The sequence below is a fragment of the Penicillium canescens genome (assembly GCF_028828765.1).
Source record: "Penicillium canescens strain IBT 15451 chromosome Unknown utg000001l_segment0_segment0, whole genome shotgun sequence".
Lineage (NCBI taxonomy): Eukaryota > Fungi > Ascomycota > Eurotiomycetes > Eurotiales > Aspergillaceae > Penicillium > Penicillium canescens.
Genome location: NW_026703963.1, coordinates 459,402 through 483,451, shown reverse-complemented (window position 1 = coordinate 483,451; position 24,050 = coordinate 459,402). Strand labels below are relative to the sequence as shown.

The 24,050-nt window shown below is 49.5% G+C and overlaps 8 protein-coding genes across 8 annotated transcripts; 6 read left to right on the top strand and 2 right to left on the bottom strand.

Moving 5' to 3' along the window:
• Positions 1 to 1,024: 1,024 nt before the first annotated feature.
• N7446_000192 (NAD(P)-dependent alcohol dehydrogenase) lies at positions 1,025 to 2,035 on the top strand (the record flags this gene model as incomplete). Its single annotated transcript, XM_058508959.1, has 1 exon — positions 1,025 to 2,035. One exon carries the CDS (start codon positions 1,025 to 1,027, stop codon positions 2,033 to 2,035), a length of 1,011 nt encoding a protein of 336 aa, XP_058377938.1.
• Positions 2,036 to 2,778: 743 nt separating this feature from the next.
• On the bottom strand, positions 2,779 to 3,168 carry N7446_000191 (uncharacterized protein; the record flags this gene model as incomplete). Its single annotated transcript, XM_058508958.1, has 1 exon — positions 2,779 to 3,168. The coding sequence occupies one exon, from the start codon at positions 3,166 to 3,168 to the stop codon at positions 2,779 to 2,781; it is 390 nt and encodes a 129-aa protein (XP_058377937.1).
• A 1,249-nt stretch (positions 3,169 to 4,417) lies between these two features.
• On the bottom strand, positions 4,418 to 5,410 carry N7446_000190 (RTA1 domain-containing protein; the record flags this gene model as incomplete). The annotated part of the gene is made up of 3 exons (XM_058508957.1): positions 4,418 to 4,659; positions 4,722 to 5,095; positions 5,151 to 5,410. The coding sequence occupies 3 exons, from the start codon at positions 5,408 to 5,410 to the stop codon at positions 4,418 to 4,420; spliced, it is 876 nt and encodes a 291-aa protein (XP_058377936.1).
• A 478-nt stretch (positions 5,411 to 5,888) lies between these two features.
• N7446_000189 (Zn(II)2Cys6 transcription factor) lies at positions 5,889 to 8,078 on the top strand (the record flags this gene model as incomplete). Its single annotated transcript, XM_058508956.1, has 6 exons — positions 5,889 to 5,986; positions 6,063 to 6,134; positions 6,200 to 6,631; positions 6,696 to 6,908; positions 6,964 to 7,223; positions 7,291 to 8,078. The coding sequence occupies 6 exons, from the start codon at positions 5,889 to 5,891 to the stop codon at positions 8,076 to 8,078; spliced, it is 1,863 nt and encodes a 620-aa protein (XP_058377935.1).
• Positions 8,079 to 12,847: 4,769 nt separating this feature from the next.
• cyc8 (putative transcriptional corepressor Cyc8) lies at positions 12,848 to 15,692 on the top strand (the record flags this gene model as incomplete). The annotated part of the gene is made up of 6 exons (XM_058508955.1): positions 12,848 to 13,025; positions 13,079 to 13,365; positions 13,417 to 13,596; positions 13,647 to 13,739; positions 13,793 to 13,949; positions 14,005 to 15,692. The coding sequence occupies 6 exons, from the start codon at positions 12,848 to 12,850 to the stop codon at positions 15,690 to 15,692; spliced, it is 2,583 nt and encodes an 860-aa protein (XP_058377934.1).
• A 385-nt stretch (positions 15,693 to 16,077) lies between these two features.
• rpL3 (60S ribosomal protein uL3) lies at positions 16,078 to 17,864 on the top strand (the record flags this gene model as incomplete). The annotated part of the gene is made up of 7 exons (XM_058508954.1): positions 16,078 to 16,143; positions 16,313 to 16,359; positions 16,422 to 16,453; positions 16,537 to 16,594; positions 16,658 to 16,814; positions 16,879 to 17,552; positions 17,609 to 17,864. The coding sequence occupies 7 exons, from the start codon at positions 16,078 to 16,080 to the stop codon at positions 17,862 to 17,864; spliced, it is 1,290 nt and encodes a 429-aa protein (XP_058377933.1).
• Positions 17,865 to 18,192: 328 nt separating this feature from the next.
• Positions 18,193 to 19,396, top strand: N7446_000186 (uncharacterized protein). The gene is made up of 2 exons (XM_058508953.1): positions 18,193 to 18,700; positions 18,851 to 19,396. The coding sequence occupies exons 1-2, from the start codon at positions 18,253 to 18,255 to the stop codon at positions 19,126 to 19,128; spliced, it is 726 nt and encodes a 241-aa protein (XP_058377932.1). The 5' UTR covers positions 18,193 to 18,252; the 3' UTR covers positions 19,129 to 19,396.
• Positions 19,397 to 20,484: 1,088 nt separating this feature from the next.
• On the top strand, positions 20,485 to 22,677 carry N7446_000185 (SKN1/KRE6 family beta-glucan synthesis-associated protein; the record flags this gene model as incomplete). The annotated part of the gene is made up of 5 exons (XM_058508952.1): positions 20,485 to 21,113; positions 21,163 to 21,340; positions 21,392 to 22,016; positions 22,075 to 22,552; positions 22,617 to 22,677. 5 exons carry the CDS (start codon positions 20,485 to 20,487, stop codon positions 22,675 to 22,677), a joined length of 1,971 nt encoding a protein of 656 aa, XP_058377931.1.
• Positions 22,678 to 24,050: the final 1,373 nt, after the last annotated feature.

Sequence of the window (24,050 nt, the reverse complement as noted above, 5' to 3'; positions counted from 1 at the left end):
GTGGACGGCCTTCCAACGCCTGCCCTGTTTTGATTCCATTTCAATTTACTTCCCCGTTGCCTGCAGCGGACAGAAATGATATTCGAAAATTTGCCGATGTATCAAATACACTGCGTCCCCTTGGTCAGGACTTGCGAGGGAAAACTGTAATCGTGAGGCACAGCCCCCTTTACTTGCGTTTCTATGGTAAGAGTAAGCTCACTGGAATTTTAATATTGGGAGCGCGCGGTAGATATGTAATTGGGAGTATGAACTGAGTACAAACAAGCGCGAAGCCGTCCTAGTCCCACATGGCCGTCCCGTAAATCTCCCGAGTTATATTCGACTGGATTGCCGAACCTATAACGATCCACATCTACGTCTCTCACATTTCCCAGCACGGTCATCGGACGTTGGGCGATGAGAGCAAAGGCGTAATTTACCTTTCGAACTAGGAGAAGCAAACTTCGTCAATGAATTTTGCATTTCCGCATATTGGGAGTTTATCCGAAAATCCCTCTTAATACAGATAGTATTGTCTTCCGCACTGGAACACGCGCGAGGTGCGAGCTGCTGCCCTAAAAAGATAAAAAGATGAGGTAGGAAAGTACAAAGTCAAATTGGTGAGGTTTGATTGAACATTCAAAGTAAGTTAATTAAGATAAGACTGGTTATTTAGATTATGTATTGTTGTAAACTCAATACATCTGACACCTCTACATCTCGCGGATTCTCCGCCTCTTTGGCATCTCCGGTTCTTATGAATCTGCTTATAAATATAGGCATCTTATTCTAGCGACTTCTATATACGGACAACATCACCAAACCGCGGAACAGCCGGTTCATCATACCTCCTATTGTATGAGATGACCAATCTCGGGATCGGCGGGGGGCGATCGCCCCGACGTTCCGAGTGGTGCTAAGTTACTGTGGGTATATATGTCGCGACGATAGATCTGAGAAATACCAAGGCAACCAAACCTCCCCGTTCTGATTTCCTATCTTGCTTCTATTGCACTCTTTTCGAAATTCCTCGTAACCCACAATGGCGACAATGAAAGCATGGCAGTTTCGGTCTTCAGGCGGCCCAATCGAGAAGAACCTTTATCTGCCTGATTCAGGAATTCCCAAACCGAAAATCACAGCCAACGAGGTACTTGTTGAGGTCTACAGCACGGCGCTCAATCCCATTGACTACAAGATCCTTGAAGTTGGTCTTCTTACAAAGATGATATTCCGGTCACCTGTTACGCCTGGCTTAGATGTCTGTGGCCGCGTTGTTGAGATCGGTAGTCAGGTGGATTCCTTTCGCATTGGCGATATCGTATACGGCTCATGCAATGGGGTTTTTGGGCATGGAGCTCTTGCCCAATTTGTCCCTGTCTCAAAAGATGCGCTTGCGTTGGTACCGGATGGGTTCAAACCCGACGACATGGTCTCCATCGCTACCGTTGGGATGACAACATACCAAGGCTTAAAACCACATGTTAAAGCAGGCGACAAAGTATTCATCAATGGTGGATCTGGAGGCACCGGTGTAGTGTCGATACAAATTGCGAAGGCGCTTGGATGTCACGTCACGACATCTTGCTCCGCAGCCAATGTTGGACTGTGCAAGAGTCTAGGCGCGGATGAGGTTTTGGACTACCAATCGGCCGGAATAATCGATCAATTAAATGGAAAGGGGCAAATTTTCGATCTGATCCTCGACAATGTAGGATCCCCGTCCAACTTGTACAGAGTGTCGCACGCATTCATTGTACCGGGCGGCAAGTTCATCCAAGTCGGTATGGGAATGAGTCTGAGCGCCATGAAACAGCTCATCGGCAATTTGATGCTCCCTGGCTTTCTTGGAGGCGGAAAAAGAAAATACATTTTTGTCATGGCAAAGGCTAATAGCGCCGACTTCGACCAGCTCGCGGCGTGGATGGAAGAAGGAAAGATACGTGCAGTCATTGACTCGACTTTCGACTTCAATGCCGCGCCGAAAGCGTTTGAGAGGCTGAAAATGGGTAGAGCGAGAGGCAAGGTCGTGGTCCACGTGAAGGAGTCGTGAGGCAATTTGTGACGGATCTGACTTTAGAACTATTGGTTATCGAAACGGGGGATCGATGTTACATTTATTTATTTTTTATTTTTTATTTTTATTTTTTTGCTTTTGTACGTGAAACTGGGCATTCTGTGCGTTTCTGACATGGTAGTTAATAAACGAAGTACGATATGATACAAATGGCCACCTGTAGAATTCAATGTACTTCCTTAAATACTTGTCTGGCTTTGCAGCCAAGCGATTGCTGCTGTGGTCTGGGAGTATTCTTTTACTATTGTAGATCGTTCCAGTAAAATAACATGCTTTCTAAGTATCGATCTAGATGGTTCATGGATCGCCAGTCGATATCCGATGCTAACAACTTTCATACCACTTGACTTGCTAATCCGTCGGCATGCCGCATCTTCGATATTCGGTTTCCCATAATCCAGCCTCCACCGTGAATGAACACAACCACAGACCCGCTGTCTGTCTCTGACGGGGGAGTGTAGATGCGAGCCCAGCAATCCTGGAGGGTAATGTCCTAGGTGTTTACTGACGTATCGGGCGAGGGGATTTCTTTCTAGAGGCAATCTTTTGTGCATTCACATCGGAGTCTTTGAAAAGCTGTTTAACAGGGGTGCCCGTCGTAAGCATTTCACCCCCGACTTCTTCGAGGAAGTCGGTTTGTAAGCACTTGGATATTTGCAGCCGTAGAATTTGGCCACCGCTTACCTCGTTCCAAGCGGGCGCATAAGGGGATTCCATGTTCATGCCGTCTGGAAGTATTGTCCTTTGTTATCTGTAGAGGGCGTGGATGACAGCGAGTGAAGCCAAATGGCACTTGGCTCGGTGGTGGTATCTTCCACCGAGAGAATGGGTTCGTTGGACTTGATCGATGGATGACTAGCTGTGCTGGAAGGGAGGCGACGAAGTTTAAGTCCCCCTAGACCAGTAGGAGCACGTCGTTCATGCTGAGGGCTTCGGACAAACGGGTCACCCAAGATATTCCCCTTAAAGAACGGGAGTGTATTCTCGAGGGAAAGAGCCGGTGGATACCCGAAAAATTGGTGATCGTAGTTCAGATCTTGAGTGGCCTGACAAGCTTCGCCGAACAGAGAGTAGTTCCCCATGGAGCTAGTGTATGGTATCCACGCCATCCTAATATGATTCAAGGGTGGGATGCAAAGTTGTAAGGAGAAATAGAATCAAAATGTTATCTGGGTTAAAAGACAAATTGTGGGCAGGAGAGACGTATTTAACTCTAGGATAAATGGTAGACAGGTCAAACTGTAATGTTGTACTGCAAGGCCACGAGCTCTGGGTTCCAGATTTCAACCAGACCAAAGCAGAACAAACCATGAAGATCAGGGCTGGTCTTCATGGATTGTGGGGGATCAGATTTCAATAACAGCGAAACCCTAGGGAGTATTGTGATTAGTTAAGCTCAAAGGAATCAACAAATAGAGAGTGAATGTGGGGAACTGTAAGATGTGCGACCCTCATCTTCGCAGGTCAAGAATATTCTGCGACCCTTCCCTATTCGCAAATCCCCCAAGCCTCCCATCCGTATAATCCAACTAATACAACCCCAAGGAATCCCCTGGTCAGCACTAGCCCCAGGACCAATAAGCCATCCAACCTCAGCACTCCTCATGAGCTCAGGCGGATCGAGCAAGACAAACCGAGGATGACAGTCGTAGGATTCCCCTCATCAGATCTTGACGGTTTTGTCGCCTGACGCTGATCCGAGTCGGCTTCCATCTTGCGCCCAGTTTAACGAGATGACCGAACGGCTATGCTCCTCGAGGATTTCAAGACATGGACTCCAGACTTTGTCCACTAATGTCTGATTCAAAACCGAATCCGGTCTCTCCCTTTGATGAAATCTTCTCGTGAGGCTCAACATAGGCCTAAATATCAGAGGTGAACTGTATACTTGAATGGGGTTACTTTCAATTGCTAGCCTGTAGTATCGGAAAAATCGTCGAAATCCTTTTTTATGGCATCCGGTATGGTGAACGTGAACAACCCAATAGAAACACGCATAGTTTGCAATTGCTAGTGGATACGGACTAGGTGGTATGACTTTCTCTATCGGGAATCCAGGAAACTTAAGTTGAAAGATGTCGCATCAAAGTGTCTTGAACGTGGCTTCTAGAGAGCGAGAGAGCGAGTGGAGAGAAACTTGTACGGTGTTCAGCTTCTATACCTCTAACAAAAACTCCAATTTTCGTCTCTCTGAGTAGAAACAACTTTGCAGACTGGTTGACGAAAATGGTAGTGTCTTCACGCACAGCCAGAAACGAGCCACAAATCGCGATAATCTCTGATAGGGATTCTCGGTCCCTTTGTAGCATTTTCTATACCTCAAACCTCCCTTCATTTTCAAACCATGACATCCATGTTTCAATTCAATTCTGTTTCCGAATCCGAGACCAGTGTAAGCGCTCGGGGTGTCTTCCAATTTTTGCCCACAAGCAGAGCAGGATACAAGCCGGTCAAGCAAATACACGCAATTGAAACCATGGCGCCTTCGAGAATCATCAACGCTACCTCGTCATTGGCAAGACTACTGTCGAAACCCCTCTGGAGCTCAGCTACCCGAAAAGCAGACCGAATCACTATAGTCAAAACTGCGGTTGCCAAGCCTAATATTAATATCCAGTAAGTGGGTCATTCATGATATAGAGTCGGGACGTGATGTACTTACCTAGCAAGAATGATCTCCTCTTCCAGCTTGCTCGTCGCTTCTGAGAATGCATTCGTCGTGCTCGTACAGCCCGGACTCCATATTCAATTGCAAGAACAGAGAATGCCACCAAGGAAACGACTTGGAAGGCTAACCCGGCGATCATGATGTTGACACCAGTATCCCGAAGGGATCTTTCATCGGCGATAGAGGTGACAGCACCACCAGCTGCTTGCAACACAAGAGAGATCAAATCACAGGCCACGAAGATGTAGGTGTAAGTTCTCGGCTTCAAGCGTGAGAATTCCTCCCCGTAAACAGTAATGACACGACCCAGGCAAAGATATATGCCAGCTGTGAAAAATGCTGGTGCAATTGTGAGACATATCAAATACCTACATCGTTAACAGTTAGGGCCATTCCAACAGTGTGATGAAAGTAGTAACTTACATCAAGAAAGCATCGAAATTGAATGGATTGTTGTGTAGGAACACTCGGCCCAAATATCCTATCACCTCTAATATAAGGCCAGCAGCCATTGGGACCATGAAACTCCAAGTTCGATACTTGATGCCCGCACCGACCTGTCCAACCATCAAGACTGCGAAAATCGCAAGGTAAACCATATTCCCGGGCATATTAGGCCGATATTCGATATAAGCAGCGCTTAACGGACATGTTTGCAAGGTACACTCATCGGTGTTGGCCATAGTGGATGTCTGGTATAGAGGTTGTGGAAAGACGTGTAGTTTTTCAAAGAAAAGCAAGATTGTAGAGGTCGTGAGTGAGTTAATTTCTTGAGTAGAACCATGATAAACTGCCACTATTTATCTCCAGATCTACAAAGTGCTGCCAAGGTGTTCCACGTTGCCTATCTACTCATTGAAGCCCATATGAGGCTGTGTGGCCTTTTTTTAGATTCAAGAGTTGCTGTAATCTGACACCCAAATCCTTCGATGTTGAATTAAACCAACCATCAACGCTGCCATCAGCTCGAAGGTAGGGTTATAGCGCTAAAGTGGGTCCGATATAAGTCGTTGCCTGCCGGTTGATGCCAAGACTCGGAGTGTCCTTGTCCATGTCCTTGTCCGTGTCCGTGTCCGTATCCTTGTCCTTATCCTCTTCGCCTGCCCTCTCCCTTGCTCTTACGCCTTATAGGTACAAAACGAGCCTTACTTAAATCGGAAAATGGCGTCTCCTACGGTGGGAAATATTAAAACGTGCCAAAACTGTGCTCGCGGTAAAATCCGATGTGTCCGAGCCCCCGATTCTTCGGCATGCGATCGGTAAGTAGTGGCACTATGAATACGGTCGACGAGCTCTTTTGAGGATGCATAGACAAAAGGCTAATGTAAGATCTAGATGCCAACGCCTGGACAAAGAGTGCTATTTCCGGCCCGCTCGGGCACGCTACAACCCCGTGAAGAAAGGGACGTAAGGCTCCGAATTCCATGACTAGCGGTATTCAAGCTAGTGCTGATGAAAGCTTGAAATAACAGACGAGTCGAGGCTCTTGAAGCAAAGGTCGATCAACTCTTGTCACGGGTAGCTAATCAACACCAAACTATACCCGGTGTTTGTGGCATACCTAATCCTGAGCCAAAAGCTCACCCCAACCAGGACAAGTCCCAGGATGTTATCGACCGTGGAGTTGTGAGTTATGATGATGCGGCCACTATACTCAACACCTTCCGGCACAAATTGATGCCATATTTTCCATTCGTTTTAATCGCACCCGAAACGACGCTCGATCAGCTACGAGCAGAGAAGCCATTTTTGTTGCTGGCTATTCTCAAGGTCTCATTAAGCCAAAACACCGCCACTCAGCAGGTATTTGAAGGAGCTTTCCAGTCGGCTGTGGCTGACCGGATGATACTCTCCCATAATCCATCCATGGACGTGCTACAGGGACTCCTCATCGCTTTGGCATGGTCATTGATCCCCATATCACTTTAAAACAGAAGATAATACTGACTCAAATGCTTTTTATTGCAGGTCACAACACCAGTCCGAAAACATGAGATTCTCTAGCTATCTTCATCTTGCTTGGAGTGTCGTTGGGGATTTACGACTCGACCGAGTGTCAGAAACCCAGTCATTCTACTCACGGATGGCCGTGAACATGGTAGCATCAGATTTATACAGTACCAAACAATCTGTGAACGACAAAAGAAGAGCTTTGATTGGATGCTATATCCTATCTTCATGGTCAGTAATAAGACCCACATTATCTTTATCTCGCTGACAGGGCTGAATCGTGTAGTCGGTCGACAGTGTTGCAAAAGGATCGCATGATGACTCGATTGCCATATATCGAGAAACAAGCTTTTGAACTGCTATCAAATGCCGAAACTGCCAGCGATCGATACTTGATACAACTAGTCAGATTGCAACGAATCTTCGAGCGGATCGATGACGCTGTGGTCAATACTGCAAGTTCAGTGCGAGAGGCCGATATGCATGGATTCCAAACCGAGATCGATCAATATAAGATGAAACTGTCAACAGAGTTTTCTGACAATTGTGAGTGGCACTCTTCTCTCAAGAAGAATACGCATGTGATGCTAACTTCTTATCGACAAAATGCTAGCTCTCTTACAATTTGGCTTACACACTTTACAGCTGTTCCTTTGCCAGGCTTGTTTATTTGATAAGGAGGAAACACCTAATCAGCCTGCTTCATCAATACCTCGCTCTCATTCCGATGCTGGACTTCCACCGCATCTTCAAAGTGGTCATCAACGCTTGGACCTATCCCCCTTTCAGGTGGAGTTTCTCAGTCGTGGTCTCACCGGAGCGAAGAAGTTCTTCGACTTTTTCTTCACATTCGCCCCGGAAAGCTATGGAGCAATCAATCATGCGCAATGGCTACACACAGGCTTCAATTTGGTTCTGGGCTGCAAACTTGCTGTGATGGGTGCAGAATATGCCCCACGCAGCCAGCATGTGGGGGATCTGTGCTCAGCTCTCAATATGCGACAAGTGCTGCGGGGAGTGCTTCACCACCTCGCGAGATTCAGTAAGGATAGAGTGGATACAGAAGTGAAGCAGCACTCCAACCACTTCTACGAGGTCTGGATGGGACATATTATTGAATGGTTCGAGCAAAAGTATCACTTAGTGCAACCCGAGGACAGTCCTGCATCACTTTCCGAAGTACCTCATGGCGGCCCTGGGCCATCCACTTTTCCTAGTGCCTCATCTTTTCAGGACTCTTCCCTCATGGGTGAAGGTTATGGCGTCGCACAAGGGGCACCGGTATATGGAACTGGTTCATGGCCGGACTCCCTATGGGATATAAGCACGGAAGATATATTGAGTGGATACATGGGTTTTATGGATATGCCTTATCCCACTCTACAGACAGCCTGGAAATGACATGCGTCTGTCATGACAACAGGAAGAGATGAAGAGCGAAATCAGCCTCGAGTACACCTTTGTACAATAGCTAAAACAGGAACACACATCCTTTCAAGTCAGGGTGAATTTTGATCAGAGATACCTGAATTCTCACACAAACAGTCCAAGGTCGACAGGAGCCGATTTCATTTGGTCCTCTTGAATCTCGCGGATCAATGCACTGTTCGGAAACTCTTTCCAGATCCAGAAGGACTACATTGAACGCACAGTGTGATGAATCTATGGATGAAGTTACAGCTGACAACGGTCAACGACGCAAAGTTGTTATGCACATAGGCTTCAGTGTTTCCAAAGCATGTTTGTTCGTGATACAGGAAATCGGAGGCTTCCATTTGTACTTCCAACAAATCTCATCATTCTCGAACACCGGGTCAAAGAAAAGCCTTCAATAGGCCTTCAGTTGCATTTCGTCAAGATTAAGGTCTGGGTCGGTCATCCGGGCTCCTGAAAACGCAACATTTGTTCCCAACAAAGTCCTTGCCTCTATGGCGCTTCCACTCTGGCCTGGGCTTCCAGTCAGGATGGAATACCTCCTTGTCAAGAGCCGATTGAGGCGTGCATAACGGTACGTTATTCAATTCAAAATACGCACGTTGCTATGTTTGAGCTCCTCGAAACCGTCCTAAAGGAATCGTCAAAGTATGGTTTGAATGTGTCACCAATGTTATATGCTTACGCGTAAGAGCGTTTAAGACCCTTCCCATGACATCGGTCTAATCATTGGAATAATTATTTCCACTGGAGCTATACGTGCCAGATCTGTAGCAGGGAAATCCTCCTATAGATTATGTTTCGCTCTACGGACCCTATGTCACATATTGAGACAGTGTTTTAGAACCTTGAACGCCAGCCATGTACAGACAGTAGTAGTAGTAGTGGTAGTAGTAGTAGTAGATTTCATTTACCCCGACCTCTCGCAAAGTTGGACCCTGGATTGAGGTACAAGTGTGATAATGTTTTATCTTATGAGAGAAAATCCAGCTACTTATAGGTGCAGTAGCTCAACTCCCTTCTGCCTAGCGGAGTGGCAGCTGACAGGCAGACATTCCTATAGATCTATATACATCACCTGCACGACCTTGGGATCCAACTCGCAAAGCGACACACAGGCTACAGCAACTATATATATCAGTGTATGTGCGTGTGATGCCCCACTTCCTGAAAACGAACTTAGAGCCTCGTCAAGACCTATAGTGGCCCAGTTGCCGCTCATGTTGTTAGGCGGCCCTCATGGTGCGCTACTTTTGAATCGTTGTGACGCCTCAGCGAAGTCTAGCAAGGCCCTGACCGTCCTAGCCCGCGCGACAGTGTCTGGTTTACCTCTCTTACCTTCAGTTGAGCCTCCAGCAGACTCGACACGCTGTTAAACGCGTCACTAGCTTCACTTTTTAACTTATGTCGAACTTCCTTCAAATTTAGGCAGTCTACCAGCACGTGGGGGACTATTTCCTGCGCGCCGCACACGCACTGATCATCGTCGCGGAAGCCGAAGGTCTTGGCATAGGTGGATAACCAATTATGGCTGTGCATAGCTGAGTCAGTAGGTACATCACCCCTAAGGAAATTCCTACACAGCTTCTTAGTGTAGGCTGCTGGTAGAATGCTATCGATTTTTCGCGGGTAACCGCCTTTAGTCGATGCTTTCTATTCCCGCTCCCACCGAACGTGAATGGTGTCTCCGATAAGCGCCCTCTTCCTTGTCAGCACAGGGCGGAGGGGGCGTGTTTTGCCCAGGCTCGCCACGTCCTTGACCAGCCGATCTGCTGCGTCGTTTCCTAGGTTGTCGCAGTGCCCAGGTATCTATTCGAGACGAAGCGTGATTTCCTTTGCTTAACCTCTGCGGCCGCCTGGAGGATCGCGTGGATGACGTATAACAATGGCTTCTGTAGCATACCTGTATGGTCTCCAGGGGTTTTAAAAAAGAAAAGAGGTAAGGAAAAACAGAAAGGAGTAAAAAAAGAAAAAAAAAAAAAAAAAGGGCAAACAAGGGTACCTCCAGGGAAATAAACATGGCGAATATATACGCCTGCAACCCTAGCGGCCACAAAATCCGGTTATGCTCATTTTGTGGCGGAGGCTTGCAGCCACCCAGTTGTGGCCCTAGTGATCGCGATGTGATGGGCTGAATGTGCTGACACGAGAACAAATGTACGCACCGAAGTAACAATAGGCCTAGGTAATTGGGGAGCCACAATTGACCCTGTTAAGACTTAGGATATTTAGAATATGTAAATAAATACAAACATCTAGATTGTGCCTACTGTATGTATCAGCACATGAGTCACAAGAAAGAAATGGTTACCAGCAGTATCACAAAGACCAGACCCAGCTCTGTGAACAGGTGCAGGACTAGTTGGAAATAAGACTGCCCAATCTCCCCATGCTAACTATCCAGCATACTCGAGGAGTTCGAGTTTTGTTGTGATCCCAGTGTACAATCCCTGCAGACACTAGCGCACTGTAAATTTATGATTTTGGTTGCTTTTTTGAGATCTGTAGGTGCGATGGACATCTGGCCTTCTATTTATCCTCCGTCAAAGCCACGCTGGCCTCGGGGAAACTTAAAATCCAATAGGCGATCGTGGCGGATCACCTATGGAGCCTGCATTCTCGATGAATCGTGTCGCACGGTCATACCCACGTCGGAGCATGGTGTCTGCGAAAACCCGTCGCAAGGGGCTTTTACTATTTACTGTACATTAACGGGACACATGTGGGTGAATAATGGGCTCCACTGTGGATGTGGTATGCGCGCGGCTGATCTCTGTTTCTGGGGGCGTTGCCGTGTTGCCGGTTTTACTTGTCACTTCCGCGAGCTCCGTTTTTTTAATTTTGATTTGCTTGATCGGCGGGAACTTCAGACATGGTAGGGATGGAGGGGGTACACATGGGATCCAATATGCAGTACTAGGGGACGAGACATAGGACTCAGGAGAGGGGGTGGGGGTAGAGCGACAACTGACACACACGAGTGACAGGATTCGGCAGGTTATAGGACCAGCTGTGTCACCCAGGGTTGTGGGAGCTACTTTTGTATACATATATAAGACCGAGGAACCCCTCTGTTTCACAAGGGGAACGGCAGAGACAACGGCGGCTCGGCTAGCAAACCCTGTCTGACATGGAAAATGAGGCGTACCCAAAGTGGAGCCGGAGCCGGCTTTATAAGGAGCCATATAGCCCAGGGGTGCTGTAGTGGGTAATTTCTACTCTGTACAGTACTGTACATATAGTGAAGTACTCCATATTTGGCATCCAGGTACCGAGAAGACGTGAGTATGTACAGACTTGATCTACTTTTTGCCAGTACCCCAAGTCAAGGAAGAAAGAAGCTCAGTTGAAGCCTTCTCCACATGACGACACCACTATGGAGGTGCGTTAGAATTCTCAGTTCAAACTGCTCCTCCACTCGATCCACTTCAGGGCCGGAAAAATGTGCCCTGTGGCTGATCTGTGGCTAGAGATGTAGCGGCTGTCGAAAAAAAATAGACTGCGGAGGGAACTAAGCCCCTTTGGGTAAGTAACGGGAAGCGCCATGACGGAAGGGGCAAAATGCACTAGGGGGTCTCGCGGTATGCAAGTCAAGGAACCCTGCAGGGTACTTTACACAAGGGGGATGTGGGCTACTTGGATTGTATCCGGAGAAATGGTGGGAAGCAAAAAGAAAAAGGAAAAAAAGACAAGGGGGGGACAACAGGGTCACTCAACAGCTTCATGCACGTTTCCGAGTTTGGTCAGTCTGTGCTGCAGTTGACGTAGATCGGGAAACGATATGTGGCCCAATGCCGATATACGAGAGACATAGAAGGAAAAAGAATAAAGAATAAAGAAGAGAAAGAGGATCTACCCAGCAAAAGGGGGCAAGGATCGAGCCCAATGCCGCAGCACGGGCCAGTCATGCCGGGTGAGTTTAGGCCCTGTGGACTAGGCTAAAATCGGAGTGGCACGGAGAACAGTCGCACTAACGCACTAACGCACTAACGTACCTTAGAGCGCAACCACGGGGGGAGCCCACCCCGAAGACCCACTGGGACACAGATTGTCATTGAACATGTTCTGTGTATGATAGATGACTAGATATTAGGAAAATAAATGCAGTATATAACTACTGTATTTTTCATTACAACCATGACATTTATTTTATATAGTTGACGAACGTTGTAAATAAAATAAAATAAAAGAAATAACCGCCTCCAGATCTGACTCCACCGCACTAAGCCGTTCCTGGGAGTCAGCTGGTGTTAGCTAATCAGTGGTGACGGCCGGGAGCTGCGCAACCACTAGCGGCTCTTGGCGAAATTCACCTTTCCTGCCAGCCCCTCGACTCTTCCCTCTCTTCCCCCCCTAGGCTTTCATCCTCCTTCAATTCCCCGTTCCCCACATCTTTCTTCATTCTTCTTTTATCTACAGCTTGCATTAAGCTTGTTGTAACCTTTCCCCTTTCCCGCCATTCGCGCCCACACTCTTTCACCGGGCTACCTATCTATTTTTCCGATCCGGCACCCTTCACTGCTGGAAAGTGTCGTGTGAGGAACATTGAATCATTATTGCGACGCTTTTTCTTTCCAAGGGGTTTGGACATTGCGCCTAAGCATCTAGTACGCGCAGTCCTCGTGCTTCTGGTGTCGACCGTGGATTGCATCATCGTGTCGCAAACCCTTCCGAGAGTTCGGTCGCGACACGGTACGAACTGAACAATCAACACCTTGGCTCCATCATCAGGAACCATGTCTCACACTCAACCTTCGCCTACCGCGGGCGTTGCTCCACACCATGCGCATCTCGCAGCGCATGCCCAGGCCAATGGCCACATGACAGCAATTCCAGTTCAGGCCCAGAAGCCTGGTCCTCTCACCACCGCTCAGAAGATCGCCAGTCTCAATGAACAAGTTTGGCTACAAATAGGTAGGTTTTTTCCCCGCATCCACATAAGTAAAGCTGACAATGAATGTTTGTAGGCAGCTTGACCGAATTGATGGGTGATCTGGAGGGTGCGATGAACGCTTATGAACAGGCTCTGCGCCATAACCAGTGGTCCGTCCCTGCCATGAACGCCATCTCGTGTATCCTCCGAACCAAGGAGCAGTTCCCTAAAGCGATCGAGTACCTGCAAAACATCTTGAAGCTGGACCCGAGCAGTGGAGAAACTTGGGGTAGTTTGGGCCACTGCCACCTTATGATGGACAATCTGCAAGAGGCATACACCTCTTACCAGCAAGCTCTTTACCACCTGCGGGATCCTAAGGTATGCGGTTCCTTTATCCGCTGTGGCTTAGTGATGTTAACTCTTTCTTAGGAACCCAAGCTATGGTATGGAATCGGTATCTTGTACGATCGATATGGTTCTCTCGACCATGCCGAAGAGGCCTTCTCGCAGGTTATGCGCATGTCTCCCGAATTCGAGAAGGCGAATGAGATCTACTTCCGTCTCGGCATAATATACAAGCAACAGCAGAAGTTCAGGGAAAGTCTGGAGGTATGTAAAGGTTTACTGCATAGTTCGGATTGCGACTAATTTCTATACAGTGCTTTAAATACATTGTTGGCGACCCTCCGCGCCCCCTGACTGAGGAAGATATCTGGTTCCAGATTGGTCACGTTCACGAGCAACAGAAGGACGTAAGTTATTGTACTCACATCTTCATACTTCATTGTACTGACTCAGGCTTCAGTTCGACTCAGCTCAAGCCGCTTACCAACGCGTTCTGGATCGCGATCCTAACCACGCCAAGGTTCTCCAGCAGCTTGGATGGCTCTACCACCAGCAGAGCAGCGCCTTCCAAAGCCAGGAGAAGGCCATCCAATTCCTGGAGAAGTCTGTCAATGCTGGTGAGCACATATCAAATCATCGTAAATTTTTGATACTAATTGATCCTCTTGCTAGATAACAATGATGCTCAAAGTTGGTACCTTCTTGGTCGCTGCTACATGTCGATGCAGAAATACCCCAAGGCATACGAGGCCTACCAACAGGCAGTCTATCGCGACGGTCGCAACCCTACCTTCTGGTGCTCGATCGGTGTCCTCTACTACCAGATCAACCAATACCGTGACGCCCTCGATGCCTACTCCCGTGCCATCCGCCTGAACCCCTACATCTCCGAGGTTTGGTACGATCTGGGCACATTGTACGAATCTTGCAACAATCAGATCGCCGATGCTCTTGACGCCTACGGACGCGCCGCGGATCTTGACCCGTCCAATGTCCACATCAAGGCTCGCTTGCAATTGCTCCAGAGCCAATTGTCGGGCTCGGCTCAGCAGAACAACGCTCCTGCTCCTCAGCCCCAGGACGTCCATCCCCAGGCTTACCAGGCACCTGGTGTTGGCCAGCCTCCCGCGCCTCAGTGGGGTGCCGCAGCTCCTCCCCCGGCCCCGATCGGTCCCCCGCCCCAGGCTCCTGCTCCTCCCCGACAGATTCCCGACTGGAACCGTGGAATCAACGAGCTGGGATCCCAGGCCCAAGCTCCCACTGCCAACGGCCTCGACCCTCGTGATGCTCGGATCCCTGGCGCTCCCGCGCAGAGTCCTCGTCAGGAGCCTGGTCGCGCATTCCCCGATCCTCGCGGTGCACCCCGCTCGCCAAACATGGGCGACCCCAATGCCTACCCGGCGCAACACACTCTTCCTCAAATCGGAAATCCATCTGGCCCGAGCCATGAACGTGCCCCCAGCGGCGGAAATGCCTTTGGTGCTGGCCGCGGAGGTCTGCCTCCTGCCCCTGCTGGTCCTCCCGGGCCTCCTGGTCCCCCTGGTCCCAATGGTAATGCTGCTCCTCCACCTCCCTACCAAGGACGTCCATTCACTCCTCCGACTGAAATTCGTCCTATCCGCGATGCTTCGCCGGCATCGACCTACCCCGGCCGGCAGTACCACCCCGGACCTACCCTTCCCCCCTCCGCTCCGGGTCCTAACACCACCGGCATCGCCTCTGGTGCCCCGGCTCCTGCCTCTGCAGCCACCGCAGCTGACGCTGCCGCTCGTGATCGCGAAGATCGCCCTACATCTGCGATGAAGCGCGGTCGCGAGTGGGAAGCGGACGGCCCTGTGAAGAAGCTCGCTAACGAGGAGAGCCGTGCCCGTCTGGATGACCAGAACACCCGCCGCGCCAGCCCACCCGCTCGTATGCCTTCTCCTGGTGAGATGCAACGACGCAGCTCTTCGGAGGCCCGTCGCGACGATGCCCGTCGCGCCAACGAGAACTATCACCCTTCGGAAGCTGCGCACCACCCTCCTACTCTGCCTTCAATTCAAGACATGCCACCCCACGCTTCTAGTGGCCCCAGTCTTCCCCCAATGACTGAGGGCTCCGCTCCCCCCGTGTCCAACGGACCTCCCTCCGTTCCTCCTTCCGCCAACACCCCGGTCAAGGAAGAGCCCTCTCGTCCCGAGGCCCCTCCCGCTCACGAGCCACCGGCGCGCAAGATGGACGTCGATGAGGACTACGACGACGACGTGGAGGAAGAGAAGAAGGCCACTGCATCCAAGGGCAGCCCAAATGGCAGCGCTGCTGGCAACCCGGCTAACGGCACTGCCCGCCCAGGCACACCCTCCAAGGTCGAGACAGCTTAAAAGTCTTTTTTATCCAGGCCACATACGATATTGTCCACCCAAACCAATTCCCCCCTCGCTCTCTTTCTCCTCAATGTCCTTCTTATTCCTAGTGTGTGATGTACGGTATGAATGTGCGAGTTACGATGACTAGCTTCGAGCGCGTGCGCTGTAGGCTTGTCTGTTCGTTCTCTTCTCTTATGATTTCTTAGTCTCCTTTCTTTGTGATTACTTATGGTGTGTGAGGCATCTTGGCAAATCTTTTTTTCGATACTCTTGGATTCAGCAGATTTAAATGAACCTATCTTACATGTATTGATTCCGATAGAGCAAGAAAATGTAAGACGGCCAAATTCAAAATTCATACTGTAGTCGCAATTGCCGTGTAAGATAACTTTGGTCCACTATGTACAAGCAGTTCACACCATTTGCCTTGGCACTCAACAGAGACCCATCAAATCCAGGGGAAAATGTGGGAGTGGCACGTGATCCAGGGCTGGATTCGCTGCTTAGATAATTTCAAGTGATTGTGGGGTGCCTCAGGCGGTAACACTAAGCCCAGATAAGCCGTACTCGCGCCAAGAGTCTCGCTTAGGTTAGCCCACACACCAAGCGTGCAAAATCAACTTCGACACTTTCAGATCGTCACTCCCACCACCTCGACGACTAACGACACCAGGGTCAAGATGTGAGTCTATCCCTCATAATATCGACTGTGAATGCAATTTCTGACCTGCTTTCGTCTTTCAGGAGTCACCGCAAGTACGAAGCGCCCCGGCACGGTTCGTAATCAACTTTTTCCTCGATGTCGAAATCTCGAAAATTCGGCCTCAATTCTGTGTGCGATAACTAACTCTCTATTCAGGCTCCCTTGCCTACCTCCCGCGCAAGCGCGCTGCCCGTCACCGTGGTAAGGTGAAGAGGTCAGTCATTTCTGGAGTTCGAGAGATTTTGTGTGGATTTGTGTGCTGAGACTTTTGCGACAGCTTCCCCAAGGATGACCCCAAGAAGCCCGTCCACCTTACTGCCTCCATGGGCTACAAGGCCGGTATGACCACCGTTGTCCGTGACCTTGACCGTCCCGGTGCCAAGATGCACAAGAAGGAGATCGTCGAGGCCGTCACCGTCATCGAGACCCCTCCTGTAGGTTTTTCCTGTGAAGAAAAAAATTGGTTGAACGACAAACTAACCAGGTACTCCTTTTTAGCTCGTTGCCGTTGGTGTCGTTGGCTACATCGAGACTCCCCGTGGTCTCCGCTCGCTCACCACCGTCTGGGCTGAGCACCTGAGCGACGAGGTCAAGCGTCGCTTCTACAAGAACTGGTACAAGTCCAAGAAGAAGGCCTTCACCAAGTACGCCAAGTCCCACGCCGAGTCCTCCGGTGCCTCCATCACCCGCGAGCTTGAGCGCATCCAGAAGTACTGCACTGTCGTCCGTGTCCTCGCCCACACCCAGATCCGCCAGACCCCCATCAAGCAGAAGAAGGCCCACCTCATGGAGATCCAGGTTAACGGTGGTTCCGTTTCCGACAAGGTTGACTTCGCCCGCAACCTCTTCGAGAAGACCATCGACATCGACTCCATCTTCGAGAAGGATGAGATGATTGATGTCATCGCCGTCACCAAGGGTCACGGTTTCACCGGTGTCACCTCCCGTTGGGGTACCACCAAGCTGCCCCGTAAGACCCACAAGGGTCTGCGTAAGGTCGCCTGTATTGGTGCCTGGCACCCTAACCACGTCCAGTGGACTGTCGCCCGTGCTGGTCAGAGTGGTTACCACCACCGTACCTCTTGCAACCACAAGGTCTTCCGCATTGGCAAGGGCTCCGACGAGGGCAACGCCTCCACCGAGTTCGACATCTCCAAGAAGCAGATCACCCCGTATGTTTTCCTTGCATTTCTTTTTCCGTTGATCGATTTGACTAACTGTTTTTCAGCATGGGTGGCTTTGTTCACTACGGTGAGGTCAAGAACGACTTCGTCATGGTCAAGGGCTCCGTTCCCGGTGTTAAGAAGCGTGTCATGACTCTGCGCAAGACTCTCTACCCCCAGACCAGCCGCAGGGCTACCGAGAAGGTCGACCTCAAGTGGATCGATACCTCCTCCAAGTTCGGTCACGGTGCTTTCCAGACCTTCGAGGAGAAGAAGGCCTTCATGGGTACCCTCAAGAAGGACCTTATCGAGACTGTTTAAGATGTTCCAGGCTATGGTTGGTGATAGTTCAACGTTTCCTATTCAATAAAAAAGCGAATACCTTCACAATTTGTTGGTGTAGACATACTCGTAGATGGATCAAAGTTTACATTAAGATTATATGTCAGGATAACAGGCAGACTATTGAAAATTATATTTGTATTTTGAAAATTCCGTCAAATTGTTTTCTTCCATCGTGTTATGTTAATGAATATATATTCACGGTGCGGGAGGATATATATTTCTGGTTCAAGCATATTGTAAGCAGCCGAAATACATATAATTGTCCATTACCCGGTTAATTTCTACATACATTTAACGCCAAAACCCAATCTATCTCTGTTCTCCCTGTCCACAATCAAATCCAAGTCTGACAGGTGAAAACGCCATGCGGTCCAAGATCCATTGCGTCATCCCACACGTTTCCCCAACTCGCGCAAATAATCGCCCTCTCCAAATCGCAACTCAAAGTCGTCTCCTCCATCCTTCTTCTCGACCCAGAGCTCAACTGTACCAAACAAACCACCTCCCTTCAAACCGAACACTACGACTTCTTCCCTCCCGATTTACCTCCTTCTCAACCTTCTCAACCATGTCCTCCGACGACGCCTATATGGCGTTCCTGAACAAGGCCAATGCAGACTCCAGCGACGGCCAGGCCCAAACCACGCAAGAATCCTCGGACATCCTGCGCACCAAGATAGTCGACAGCTCCCTCTCCATCCCCAAGCCCCTCAAGAACGTCAACGCCTACTACGTCTCCGACACAGATGAGCCCTTTGACCCCGTGGTGCTGAAGTGGGATGCCGCAAAGGATGATACCTGGCCGAGTATTGGTACGTTTACATCACTTCCCCGCATGGCCATACCCAGCTACCTACACCTAAACTCTCATGCTCACGCCCACGCTCACTCTCAAATGCACCATCTACCCCCATTCCATAACCACAAGCAAGCTAACTAACCTCTCCCCGCTCCCCTTCTAGCCGAACTCGCCAGCCTAATATCCGAATCCAACGACCTCTCCCGCTCTATCGAATCCCTCCCGCTCACCTCCTTCGACCCCAAAGATCAATACCCCGAGGTGCTCGGCGCAGTGCGGGCCGCTGCTGCGGAGAATAACCCCGATGCCACGCAGGAAGCTGTGGAGTTGAAGGTTTACCGTATTGAGATTACGACTACTCGCATTGAGTACTGGATTCTGGCCCTTCACGCGCCTGAGAAGAAGATTGTCGGATTGCGGGCTAAGGCTGTTGAGTCGTAGATTATGCATTACTGCAGCGGCACTGCGACGCGATGAGGGGATGGATACGAATTCAGATGGCAATCGAAATGGAATGGGAGTTTGTGATTTGATCCTTGATGTGGAAATGAAATGCTTTAGCATGTTTTGCTTTTCATACCCTGTTCCTGCTAGGCAGTTATCCCTACGAGAATACAATGAGGATATGTGGTTTTTATCATGTATGCAGGCAGTGTTTTGTGTAAGGAGCTGTGGATATTACTTGCTACACAGTACTTGACACTTGCTGGAACGGAATGGAGGGGACTTGCCCTTGACAGCTTGTCCGGGATGCATTCTTAAGCCTTGGACGTTGGGGTTTGAGATTTCTCGGGACGCGTGTACGGGAATGGCCGAAGATCTTTATTTGCTGGCTGTGAGTGAATTAGAGGTGAATCCCACCGATATTGGCTAGTTGAGGGTATCTGTCGGTGGTTATATTTGTTGAGGTTGGCTTGAGTGGTAAGTTAGCGTAACCCTCGGCGGATGGCTTACCCGCGTGTTCGCTCTTGGCTTTGACAACTCTCTAAGTATACACTCAACTTCCGGCTTTACTGCCCTTTCCTTAATATTTTTGTACTTGATGCTTTACAAGTGACAATGCTGATCCTAGGATTCCGGCCAGCATTCATGGTCGACCATTCCTTGCCCTGGGCAACGGGAATGTCGCGCCCTCAACACCCTGGCCCTACCGTAGGGCGGTTGAAGACTAGATGATATCTGGCACCAAAAGCACGACCAATACATCTGCATGGATGAATCAAACAAAATTAAGACAGTATAACAGTTCAGCAGGCTATCCAGCTGAACACAGAACAAACTATACATGATCTACAGTCCCAAACACCGAGAGGCATAGACATACCGCAGGTTACACCCCTTGGATCTCTGTCATTCCAGTCTCTTCGTGCATCCAAACAATAACCTCGGAGCATCTAGGCACTTCTTTTCTTCCGTGGCTCTGGCATCTTTCCTCCGCTGCTCTCTGTTTGTCTCTTCATCACGTCGCCCAGGGACATTGGATGCCATCCGATTTGTCCTGTCCGTTCTTTCGGCGAACCTCGCACTTCTCAACTGTGCAGTCCACATCTCAGGTCTTAAGTCTTTACCGGGGTTCAGATATACAAGAGCGTCGTCGACAGACAAACCGGAAGGAAAATAACAAACAACACGTCTCGACCTCACCACCTAATCACGGAACCCACCAACGACTGATGCAATAGGCCTGCTCGTGCGGTGGAGACTGACGGAAGAAGAGAGTATTATCTCGGTGCAGAGAATCAGGACCGTATAAAAGATCACCCAAGCAGGGATTTGGAATTTGGAACAGATCATCCGATGTCAGACCACGGCTCTGATATTTCAGAGGAAAGGGCTATGCCTCACATCCGACTCAACTCGGGCCGACAGGACCCCTTCATTGATACGGATGAGGGCTACGCGCCTCTGACATCGCGAACATTTCCGCGTCCTCTGACGCCACAGGGCCCCGAACCTCCCGTGATAGGCGCCCAAGGAGCCTCTCCGTACGGAGTATCAAATGCACCCGAGTCATCGGAGTTCCTGTTGCCCCCGAAGCTGCGTCCGACGCAGGGAGTCACGAGTGAGACTGACCGGCCGCGGTCTCCTGATCGCTGGTCTGCGGCTCGGTCGAGTGTTAGCTCGCTCAGTCGCGAGAGTACGTTCCCTCTGGATCCGTTCCAGGATTCCAGGGCACCTTCCAGGTCTGAGAGTGATGAGCATGATGTCAATACGCAGACTGTCTCCGAGAAATTCAATATCATGCCTACTGATGGGCTTTTGTTGTTCCCTGAGGATGTTGAGAAGGATGATTACATGCATAACCCCGATCCTATGGATCAGGATCGGGACTGTGATATGTGTAATCGTCGGGGTATCTTGAATATGGGTGGATTGGCTGTGTTGACGTTAGGTATCTTGGTGCTGTTCATTGGATATCCTGTCATGTAAGTTTGTGAAAGCGTTGATTGCTCTCACGCTGACCTGTGAATACAGAACTTGGCTGGAAGGCATTTTGAAACCGAAAAGTGTATGCCATCCCGGTGACACACTCTGCCTGGACGTTGGGGAGAGGGAACTGTTGGGTAATATCCGACAGGGTTTGATCGATCCAGACACACCAAAAGAGGCACTCACCAAAAAGAACATCAATGGCAAGGAGATGAAGCTAGTGGTGAGTGGTCGTACAATCCTGCACAAAAGCAACTGACTGACATCGATGTAGTTCTCCGACGAATTCAATATGCCTGGCCGAACCTTCTTCGAAGATGACGACCCCTTCTTCCAAGCAGTTGACCTGTGGTATGGAGTGACCGCTGACAAGGAATGGTATGACCCAGATGCCGTGACAACAGCGGAGGGAACACTGCAGCTCCGATTCGACCACTTTGAGAACCACGACCTCCAATACAGATCCGGAATGGTTCAGAGCTGGAACAAGCTCTGCTTCAAGGGAGGCCGTCTGGAAGCTAGCATGTCCCTCCCCGGTGATGGCCATATCCAGGGTTTCTGGCCTGGTTTCTGGGCAATGGGTAACTTGGCGCGTCCTGGTTACGCCGCTACCACTGATGGTCTATGGCCATACAGCTACCATGATGGCTGCGACGCCGGCATCACTCCCAACCAGAGCTCGCCTGATGGTCTGAATTGGTTGCCTGGCATGCGTTTGCCTGGATGTGCTTGCCCTGGATCTGATCATCCTTCCCCTGGCCGCGCTCGCAGTGCTCCTGAAATTGATGTTATCGAAGGCAGTACTGCACCACTGTATGGCGACAGTGGCCCTTTCGTTGGTAGTGCCTCGCAGAGTTTGCAGACTGCACCATTTGATCTGTGGTATCTCCCAGACTATGGTAAGTAGATAGATAACCCCCCATCTCATGTACCAAGTCGCTCACACCAAATCCACAGACTTCGCCGCCGTTTACGACCCACGCGTAACTGAAATCAACTCCTACCGCGGTGGCGTCTACCAACAAGCCATGTCCGGCCTAACAAACCTGAACACGCGCTGGTACAACGGCACCGAATACCAGACCTATTCCTTCGAATATACACCTGGTGCAGAAGGAAACGTGACATGGTTTGTCGGCGCCGAGAAGACGTGGACGCTCGACGGCCGCGCCATCGGACCAAACGGTAACGTCGGCCAACGCATGATCCCACTGGAACCTATGGCGCTAGTCATGAACATGGGTATGGCGGACAACTTCGCACCCCAAAACAAGTCCATTCGCGAGTATATGCCTGCCTTCCTGCGCTTCGACTATGTCCGTATTTATCAGGACCCCGATGACGAGAGTGTTACCTGTGACCCCCCTGGATGGGAGACGACGCAATATATTAAAGATCATCCCAATGCGTATGCCAACCAGAACTTTACAACTTGGTATGTTTCTGTCCCTGTAGGATTTGTGTCTTCAGGGTATTTACTAATGCTTTTTCTCTTGCAGGGACGCTGCTGGCTACCACTGGCCCAAGAACTCGTTTATGCACGATTGTGCGGCTACATAGGCTACTCTCTCTACTTCCTTTTCCTTTTCTTTTTGCTTCATTCTAATCTGTCAGTCGTTTTAGCGGCATTGTGTTTTGGCGTTGTCGGGGGTTCTGTCTGGGCATTCGTTACATTACATTTACTTCCTGGATCTATCGATGAATCCAATCATTCAGCCCTTTTCACTACTGTAGCCTCCCGACGTAGATACAGCTTACATAGATCATCAGGGGATCTGAACCCTATTTAGATCGTAAAACCATTAGCCTAAAATATTCCAAGACCGCCGTCAAAGTGGTTAAGAACTAGAAAGACGGAGCCCTATATTGCACTAGCCCAATTAGGGCACTGCCAACACTGCCACTATTCACCGCTTCCCACATCTAGACAACTGGTCAACGCCGCCAAGAGCGAAGAGTATAGGTGACCTGCTCAGCACCAAGTGGGACGGCCACAGCCGGAGCTTCGGGCCACAGCAAAACGTTAATCCTAAGGTGCCAGGGGTTTTAGGAGTATAGTCAGCCTTCGTAAATTGTATTGGAAGTCTTGGTAAGTTAAACATACAATACTTCCTAGTGCGTTAATGATTATGGAAGGAATCCGAAAACAATTTTTGTTTACCCCTTTACATCGGACGGATCTTCTTAGTATTATTATCACACTATCTCTACACGCAATCATTAAATCACTAGTGATATTATTAATGAACTAGAAATGAATTAGGAATGTAAACTCACAACATCGTAGCTAGGAAGTGGGTTGTCGCCCTCCAGGTAACGCTAGGTGGAGGGGAGGTGACTAAGGAACGCCGATAACGTTAGTGGTGAATTGAAAATGAAAGGACCAAGTGTATTGGTTGATAAATTACTTTGTGGAAAAGGCAATGTTTTAAAAGAATAGGAGGGAAGTTTTGGGGTGTATTGCCAAGCCTTTTTATCTCTTGGCATTGAAGATGGACCAATCAGATATGATGCAAACAGAGCAAATAATGTTGCTGTGGCAGACCCACATTTTGCTGAGCACCTGAACAGCATTCTGCCTCGTCGCCATCCTGACCGCCCTGTCCATCCTTCTCGATAAACGAGGTTAGAGAGGTTATATAACAATATCCTGCTGCTCCCAAACCCTGTGAGATGGACCATAGTCACTGCCTCTACTAATATCGCTTTCGCATGAACTGACTAGTGCTATAGATCATCTGGGGATCATAATCCAATCTGATGTCCATTGACTCTACTGGAATCACCTGTCCAAGACTTCAATCTGGCATAGACCCCCCTGCATTGTCTTGAAGATACATGCTCTCTTCATTCAATTGACCTCAGCATCTATCGTGCCTCAAGCTACCTCACAGAGGACGCGCTGAGTGCCCTTCTTCTGATTCTCACTGGCA

Coding starts and splice junctions, on each gene's coding strand:
- N7446_000186 (XM_058508953.1), top strand. CDS start 18,253: ATGCGGTCCAAGATCCATTGCGTCATCCCACACGTTTCCCCAACTCGC. Junction 18,701..18,850: donor TGATACCTGGCCGAGTATTG/GTACGTTTACAT, acceptor CTCCCCTTCTAG/CCGAACTCGCCAGCCTAATA.